General features: G+C 28.3%; 1 protein-coding gene across 8 annotated transcripts in view; it reads left to right on the forward strand.

The window, feature by feature from the left end:
* Positions 1–1,838: 1,838 nt before the first annotated feature.
* Positions 1,839–9,683, forward strand: part of LOC106786389 (ion transport peptide-like) — a 36,188-nt gene continuing 28,343 nt past the window's right edge. Inside the window, exons 1-3 of one of the 8 annotated variants that reach the window (XM_014747706.1) lie at positions 7,604–7,648; positions 8,997–9,142; positions 9,438–9,552. In XM_014747706.1, coding sequence (XP_014603192.1) covers positions 9,138–9,142; positions 9,438–9,552 — 120 coding nt within the window. In that variant the 5' untranslated portion in view covers positions 7,604–7,648; positions 8,997–9,137. Of the gene's footprint in view, positions 2,020–7,603; positions 7,649–8,851; positions 9,143–9,216; positions 9,553–9,683 lie in introns of those variants that run through there. The other 7 variants (XM_014747705.1, XM_014747707.1, XM_014747708.1 and 4 more) reach the window with 7 other exon arrangements.

The raw sequence follows: 9,683 nt of genomic DNA on the forward strand, positions 1-9,683 counted from the left end.
GGTGGTAAGCAACAACCATCGTTGGTGGTTGTTTCCTAGACAGCGTGGCAGCGCAACGGTAGAAAGAAAACGAAAGGAGAGCAGTCTCTCTTTCTTTCTTTCTTTCTTTTTTCTTCTTGAAAAATAAAGAAGAAAGAGAACTAGAGAAAAAGAGAAAAATAAATATAACGCATTGCTGTATGTCGGGTCTTTGCTCGCGAGGTCAACTATTCTGCCAAGTTATATCTTCCTTTGGCCAAGAATTTTACACGCCCGCACAAACTACGGAAACTAACCATGAATCCTCAATACTTACGTTTACTTACTAATTAATTCAATCCGATTTTAATTCGAATCTTATTAGATTTTTATATGCATATTGAATCGTTTTTTTCTTATCGAGTTATTATTTTTCTTTTTCTTTTTTTTTTTCTAACTTTCATTTTTAAATGATTTAAAATTATAACTTTATGCAGGTTGTAAGATTTAATTTTATTGAATAATTACTTTTCTTTTTTCGTCAGATAAACAAATTTACTTTTTTAAATTTTATATATATATATATATATATTTGGAAATTTTTTCGAACTATTCTAATCACATTTACATAATTTTTAATAACATATACAACATGTCTTATAGAATTGAAATTTTGACGGACAATTGTTTGGTCAACAATTTCCATCATCCAGATACGAATCTAAAAATATAAAGATTGATGAGAAGAACCAAAAGAGAAAAAGAAAAAATTTTATGTAATAATAATAATAATAATAATAATAATAATAATAATAAAAGAAAATTGTAATACCTATATATGTATTTTCAAGTATCTTTTTTTCTTGCCACGTGTCCAGGAAAAGAAAGAAACGACTAGATTTGATTGATCCACGTGGACTGTTCCTAAAATTGTCGGTTATCATCCGTTTTCATTGACGAGTTGTACGCCCACGTTATCTTAGATCCTACCTTGGGTATCCTTGTGTTAGAGCTATGATCATGCAAAAGAGAAAAAGAGAAATAAAAAGATAGATAGATGAAAAGAAAAAAAAAAAAAAAAATACGATTTCTTCATTTTAAATAAATAAAAATATTAATAAATCACAAGAGAGACGAATAGAAAGTAAAATAATGTTTTCAATCGATTATAATACGCGTGTTTCGTTCAGATGAAAGGATACTGTGAGAAATGATATAAAAAAAAAAAGGGGTAGAGTAAACACTCTCCAGCTATTCATTACTGAAAAAAAAAAAAAGAATTATATGATATAAAAATATAAAATAAAAAGAAGAGAAAGAAGATAAGGAAAATTGCTTGGCCATTTCTATTTCTATCTATCATGAAAACTACAATTAAGGTTACCATCTAGATTATCAAAGTGCCACGAATACTACGATAGAGTTCAAAGCAAAAGACCAAGACCAAGAAAAAGAAAAAAAAGATAAGATGCTTGTGAATTGAAGGGTGAGGGTTGGGTAAGTAAGGGGTGAGTAGTTGAAAGAGAGAAATAGGGGTTGGAAAAAAGGAATCAAGGAAGTTAAGGATGAACGAACGAGCGAGTAAAAATACTAAACTATAGATGAACCCAACAGGGGGTGTGTAAAGAAAGAAAGAAAGAGATAGATAGATAGATAGATAAATAGATATATGGATACATAGTTACATACAAGAGATCTGTCTCTGAAATGAAAGGGTATGTTTTTACGAAGGCGTTGACGAACAGATGAATACTAATACAAATAAAATCTTACCAATACGTATATGAATACGAATACGAATAGGGTGGTGGTAGTGCGCCGACGACGAACACCCGTTGCGAGGTGTCTCTATATTAGACGCGGAACGTCGCGACGCCGCGGTCAGAAGAAAGTCGAACGTGTTCGAGGAGACGTCTAAGAAGACACATAAGACAATATATAGTAGTTATATTACCACCATACAACCACCCCTTCGATAACATTCCATTGTACAATTTTAACTTATTTTATTCATCGTATCTTGACGGGTTACTTTGTCCATTGGATAATATTTCGAAGAAGGTAAGTGTTTATAGTTTTTTTTGTTACTAATTTTATTTTTCTTTTTCTTCTTTTTTTTTTATCTATATTATATAGTGAAGATGTATTAATTAGATTGTATTTAGTTTAGATATTTTTTGATATTTCTTTGGATAATATGTTATAATAATATTGATGATATTTCGTATAACGTGTATAATTTTTAATTGAGATAGTAATGTGTCAGGATTGAATCAAGTTTTCTATCGATATATATAAAGGGTATACTGTTGATATTGTATCATTAATATAGATTATTCGTGTATTTCTATCATTGAATTGATATTTTATTCAAATTACTGTCACTAAGATAAAAATGAAATAGAAAAATATTTAAATATATTAACCGAATAAATATCAATCTATGATAATTCTATAATTCGCGTATATAAAAATCTTCAATTGTATTAATATCAATACAAATATTTGATTATAATATACATATATATATATTTGTATGAAATTTTAAATAACTCCGATATACATAAACACAAACATTTTCATATTAAATTAAATATAAAGTATGCGGACGAAAATGAGGATTAAACAAAACAAAAAAAGAAAAGAAACAGTGAAAGAAAAAGAGAGAGAGAGAAATAGCGTGATTCCTCGTACTGATCGAGAAGAATGACGTGTCCAACGAAACAAGATCGCGTATATATCGTTCTCACCCTGAATATTAGCACGCTTGTGCTCACGCGGTAAAGATGATGATGATGATAGTAGTCGAAAAGTTAGTAAGGATTGATAGAGAGAGAAAGAGAGAGAGAGAGAGAGAGAGAATAAGTATGTGTCGCCGTCCCCAGCTGTCTGCTTGTGTTCTTTGTATATAGACCTTCCTCCTTGTCTTCTTCTTCTTCATCATAATTGTCCCTTTAATTCGGCTCAATTGTTTCTTTGCCACTGTCGTCGTTTGCTTTCAACACCGTGCTGTGCCATCACTGGCTGTGTGTTGTATTCTGACACATAGCGGATGAATACACTACGATGTTGAAAGAAGAAGAATAATATTGCTGTGATGGCAAATCGACGAGGACGAGGACGAGTATTGTTGCTTCATTCGTTAAAGATTATAAAAATAAAAAAATTTATTCTTTTTTAGCATACCAAAACGAATATAACTTACATAACCTCAAAAACAACTTCAATTTGCGCGCGCATCGTAAATATATCGACAACTTCGTGGTGTTGATTTTTCATTCGCATCTAACTTCACTTTCTAAAACCCGCCAAAAGTTGTATAACCTCAAAAATAAAACAAAGATAAAGATATATAGTTATATACGATAGAGAAACGAAAAAGATAAATCTTATAGATGTGTTTTATGTGTTCCTTAAAGAATCTTTTGGTCTTTAACTTTGCTTGTATTGCTATTATACGTTCTAATCCAATATCTCTTTCTCTCTTTTGCACACTCGTTATTACGTCGACGTCATTGTAACGTGATCTTGACCCGCTGACGGCGACGGACACGAATACGACGTCGTATACGAGGAGGAGGGTCGGCTCGTGTTTCATCCGCGATTCGATTATGAGAAAGGATAAACTTGTTCGCGAACTTTCAAATCATTCATAATAGTTTCATTTTTACGAACTTTCTATTTATAAGTTGTTTTTATAAAACGATGATTTGTATTTAATAGGAACGCATTGTTCAATTTTGATTCTTTTTTTTTTTCTGTTGAATTATTAATTTTGTGAATCCGGGATCTATAGATCGTATATAAATAATTTGATATTATTATAATTTGTTATTAGAAAAACTTGGTTTTTTTTTTTACGTACTCTTTTATAATGATAGAAATTTGTAATTGACTTTTTTTTATTTTTTTCGAATTATCGATCACACATATAATGGATAAGGATTAATCTAAGATCAACGTGTTTGTTTTTATTTAAACAAAAATGATCTTGATACTTTTTTGATTGAAAAAAAAAAAAAAAAGAGAAGAGAGAGAAAAAAGAAATGAATTAACGTGTGTAAAAGACGTGTTCCAACTTCATCAATGAACAAATGACTCGTACGTAGTAATACGAGGATGAAAAAGGATCGTTAGAAAATACTTGCATAGGTTCGGTCACGCCACCATTTAATTCGCGAAATTTCCTATTCGTCTTTTAATTACCATTACAAATCATTTTTTTTTGTTTAATCTTTAGATAATTCAAAAGAAATGAAATATATTTGAAAACTTAATATACAAATTAATCTTTGATTAGTAATCATATTTAGAATTTCAATATCGATCCCCAAAAATGGAATTAAAAAATTCCTAAGTAACAATTAATAATTTTTTTAAATAGGAATCAATTTTTTGTTATCTTGACATGAGAGATTTTCAAAAAGAAAAAAAGAGAGAGAGAGACAGAATATATTGTGACTGTAAAGAAATATTTTGCAATTGGTTAGCAACACAAATTTAGATCAATGTCGAAATCTTGTTGATCCTTTTAATAAATCTTTCTTTATCTCTTTTATATTTTTCATTCCTTTTACTCTTACATATACTTCCTTCCTTCTTCTTCTCCTCTTCTTCTTCCTCTTTATCCTTCTTCTCTTTCTACCCCCTGTTTGTACGATTCATATAACTCATGCGTTCACCACGTTCGAATTACACCTCTGAGATAATCTCTTCCGAGTACTACCGATCTCTTAAGGTATGGCGATTCCAAGCTCTGCTCCCACGATCTTTTATATCTTTTTTATCTTTTTTATCTTTTTCTTTCTCCTTATCGCGAAGTACTCATCGAATAATATCTTTCTCTTAACCCTTTAATATTGTAATAGTGACTTATACATTATATATATTGGATTATTGGATAATAAAATAATGTCGACATTTGCAATATTTTATATATATTTAAATCTATATATAATATAAAGAATATTATTTTATTTTAGTAGATTATAAATAAACAATATAAAGTATTTTTCAATATCATTGATTTCGAAAAATATTCTCATCGGTTTTCTATACATACAATATCCGGTATATTTTTTGTTTTTTAATACAAAAATATAGAGTATTTTTATTTGAAAATAAATGATTAAGTATTGTTTTATTAAAAAATAAAACATTAGCGTTGTTTTCTTAGATATCAAATATCGAATAAAATACTATTCATTATTATTTACATATATATATATCAAAAATACTGACAATATCGTTATTTCTTATTAACTCTTTGACTATTATTACTCAATATTTTACTATCGAAATACTTCAAACTATATCACTCAACATACTGATACAATGAAATATATACAATTGAAAATCACAAAGAGTACAACTTTATGCAATAGAACATAATCATTGCAATGCTATATAATTAAATACAATTAAATAAAACTCTGAGTGAAACTTTATGCAATTGAATAGAAATTGAATCTATAAAGAGAGAGAGAGAGAGAGAAAGAGTGAGAAAGAGATAAAAGTACGGAAGTCAAAGTAACAAGTTAGTGTCCGGTCATGTTCTTAAGGATTAATTAATCGGCACGAAGCAAGTTAACGTTGCGAATGGCTACCGATCCAGAAAGCAATCCCGAGAATTCGTTACGGAACTCGAAGGCGAACTACTTTCCGTTCTCTGGGAGGTTGCCAAGTTATTTATAGCGTACACACATAGCATGCTATGGAACTGCAAAAGGAAATTCTCTCTTCTCTCCATCTGCCTTCTCTCCAAAGCAAACGACCGTTTTACCTTTTCTCTTTGCCACATGGCCTCCTCAACTTGCTACTCTAGTGTCATACCAATATGCATCAACGTATCGTTCGATGATAACATTTCCATCGATGTTATTTATCTGGATCAATTTTTTTCATATTTTTTCTTGTTCTTGCTGTTGGGGAGTTTGTTGTTGATTTTTTTTTTTAATAATGCACTGAGGATTCTTTTATCTTTTTGTTTTTTTTTTTTTGTTTTTTTTTTTTAACAGATTCTTGATAAGAAAAAGTAATTCAACGTTTTGTAGTTTAATATCAGAAGATTTTAAGAAATATGAGATAGTGTTTTTAATTTACAAATAATTTTCATTAGATTTGATAGAATTTTTGTTTAGATTTTAATTTCAGTGATAGGTATATTTTATTTTAGTATTCTTCAATGTAATGAAACATAAAAAATGTAAATTTCTTGTAACACTGTGTTTAAACTTTTATTTTATTTTGTTGTTGTAATATAAATTTCAAAGTACTTAACACCGTGCTTCTCGTTTTCATTCATCCTTAAATCATAAATAATTAATCGAATTATTTTATGATACTAATAGTATTTGTATTAATAACTGCTATATTTATCACTCACATATTACACATTAGTATATTATGATATAAATAATGAATAAAATTATATTTAAAATATTGTAGTAAAATACAAAATCAATGAATAATAATCCTGTATAAGTAATATACATAGAATTTCCTAAAATGTGAATAGGAACTGACGTGTAAGTCATAATTCACAGTAAAACAGTCTTCTAACTCTGAACAATGTATTAAAGAAAACAATCAATGAAAATCCTTGGAAGATAGATGACAAGCATCATCTTTCGTTCCTATTCTTTTAATCCTTCGTGGAAAAGGGATCTATACTGAATCGATCAAATAAATATTTCCTTTGGGAAATAACTATCGGTTATGTTCGCTAACACATCACTTTGATCTATTGATTTATTTATCGATTCGATGTCATGATCAAGCTTACTGGAATTTAACCAGGATGACGATGAATCATTTGCTTCTTTTATATTGTATATATATATATGTCTCGAATAATCCGGTTTTTTTTGTCACCCAATTATTTATTTTATTTCAATCAATCGATCTTTAGTTACTTCCGGTGGTGTTCTATTACTATTAAACAAATGTTCGATTGAGGAATCTCTGATTGTTGATGTTTGGGATGCTTATCTTTTTGATTAGAGAGAATACCTTCTTCTTGATATGAGATGATGATTATGAGAATGGTTAATTATTCTAGAAATTATATATATATATGTTATTCTTAATATTTCCCTATAAAGAATTCTTATATTTATTTATTATTTAATATATTAATTTATGTGATTATTATACAAGAATAAATACACACACAGATATTTATTGAACTTTTTTTGTATATTAAAGAAAAATTAATATGTGTGTAAAAAATAATTTTGAAATAGAAATTATATATATATATATGTTATTCTTAATATTTTCCTATAGAGAATTCTTATATTTATTTATTATTTAATATATTAAAATTTATGTGATTATTATATAAGTATAAATATACACAGATATTTATTGGACTTTTTTTGTATATTAAAGAAAAATTAATATGTGTGTAAAAAATAATTTTGAAATAGAAAAAAAATATTTATTTTCTAAAGAAAGAGAGAGAGAGATATTTATATTTGACTTAAAATTAGATTTAAAAGAGCACTTTCATAATCACCCGGTGGTTAGTAAAACGTCCGTAACGTGGTCCCCTCTTGCGTGAGGGTCTTTTAACAGCGTCAAGTGGCTCGTACCTACGAACCCTACAGTCAACACGATAGACAAAGCTCTCTCTCAGTGTGCATCTCGTTGTGCGGAGTTTCTCGTCGTCTTCGTCTTCTTCTTAGTCGTAATACTTGTTGTCAACCTTGTTGTCGTTGTTGTCGTCCTCTGTTGCATCTGCATCGTCCTTATCGTTATCGTTATCATCATCGATGTTGATCATTTCTTCGATCTAACGATCTCCAACTATAAATTTTTTCTCGCATCAGTTTCCCTTTCTATCACATGTATTTCATTTTAAATGTTAAAAGTGTAATCCATTTGTTCATCATAGAAATTTCGTTAAACTCTATGGACACAATGAAATTAATTGAAATAAAACAAAAATAACAAACAAAATTTCATTGAGTTTAGTACGCGAGCTGAAAAAGTATATACACCGATTATTATTATTATTATATTTCTTTTTTTTTTTTTTAAAAAAAAAGTCGATTAGAAAAAACAAATTTACTCGACAAAAGATATGAAGAAGAATATCGAATGAAAAAATAAAAATAAAACAAGTAATGAGAGAACGTATTCAGTTTCAAGAAATTGTTTAGAATATAAACAAAATTCGATATAAATTCGAACGATGATTATTATCATTTTTTAAAGATGATAAAATTATTACTCTAAGTTGATCATTATATTTGATGAATTGAATATATTATTTTATCTTACTTTTTAATAATTGAAATATAAATTCAAGAAATATTTCTCGATTATAATTAAAACTTATGATTCAAATAAAAAAAAAACAAAAATAAACATAATATATATTTAGGAAGAAGACATTTTTATGCTTAGTTTTCGAAGAAAAGAAAATATATATATATATATCTATATCTATATATATATAATTGTATAGACAATACGATGGAAAGATAATATCGAGAGTCGACAATGTCGAGTCGGCGATTTACAAAGCGTGAGAAAATTGGTTCGAGGGTACACGGACTGGCACGGATACAGAGATTAAACCCATCAGAGCTCTCTGATCGAGTCAGAGAGAGTCAGTCCCTGCAATAGAATACTTTTTTCGCACGACTACCCAACAATCTAACTAACAAATTCTCATATAATCACACGATACCATTATTTCTTTGAAAAAATTTCATTAATTACATTAACAAAAAATTAAAGAGAGAGAGAGAGAGAGAGAGAGAGAGAGAGAGAGAGAGAGAGAGAGATAGTATAGAAACATTTAAAAGTAACGCAACACTAAAAATAGAAATAAATTTTTAACTTAACGAGAAATCACATATAGATATTATTATATTATAATAATTAACATTTAAAATCTAATCGAGATTATGTGTTATTTGTCGATAAATATAACAAAAATATAAATAAATTGTCATCGTCATGGAGGATCATAAATATTTTACATTCATCAACGCACAACTTAACTTGACAATATATTACGTTTTAAGTTTCAAAAGTGAAAATGGTTGAATATTTCATCTTACCTTCGGGACAAGTGAAATCAAACTATTGTGTTACCAATAAGTGCGTATGTGTGTGCGCGCGCGTCCACAATTACCTGTGTAACTGTGCGTGTTATTGTTTTACATATGTGGTATATTTAGAAATATTTTATATCTTTTTTTTATCATTATATTTTTGTGCGTATGTATATGTACGTGTACGAGAGAGACAGGAGAGAAAAGATAAAACCATACAAGATAACTTACGAATTAATAATTAATTTTTATTTTAAGTTTAATCATTTCGGTGTTAATTTCATCGATCAGACTAAGTGGATACTTTTTATTATTATTATTATTATTATTATTATTTATGGTTGGTCACGCATTTATCAATATATAAATTTTCAAATTTATTTTTATTCGAGACTCTCATTGTTTATTCAGTTTGTTCTTCTATTATCTTCTTTGGATATCATTGATTCTCTTCGAACGCCTAAGTGCAGCAACCCTAAAGGCCAACAAGTATTTCGTTTTGCAGACTATTGTGAGATTATCCAAGGTGAGAAATGAATAAATGTGATTATAATATCGTGTTTAACAAATTCATTTTTTTTTTTTTTTGAAAAAAGAAAAATTTTCACGTTTGTATGAAACTGATACAATTCTCAGGAATATTGGTAATATTTACAA

This window comes from Polistes canadensis, unplaced genomic scaffold (assembly GCF_001313835.1).
Source record: "Polistes canadensis isolate GaletaPanama2010 unplaced genomic scaffold, ASM131383v1 scaffold_72, whole genome shotgun sequence".
NCBI classification, from domain to species: Eukaryota; Metazoa; Arthropoda; class Insecta; order Hymenoptera; family Vespidae; genus Polistes; species Polistes canadensis.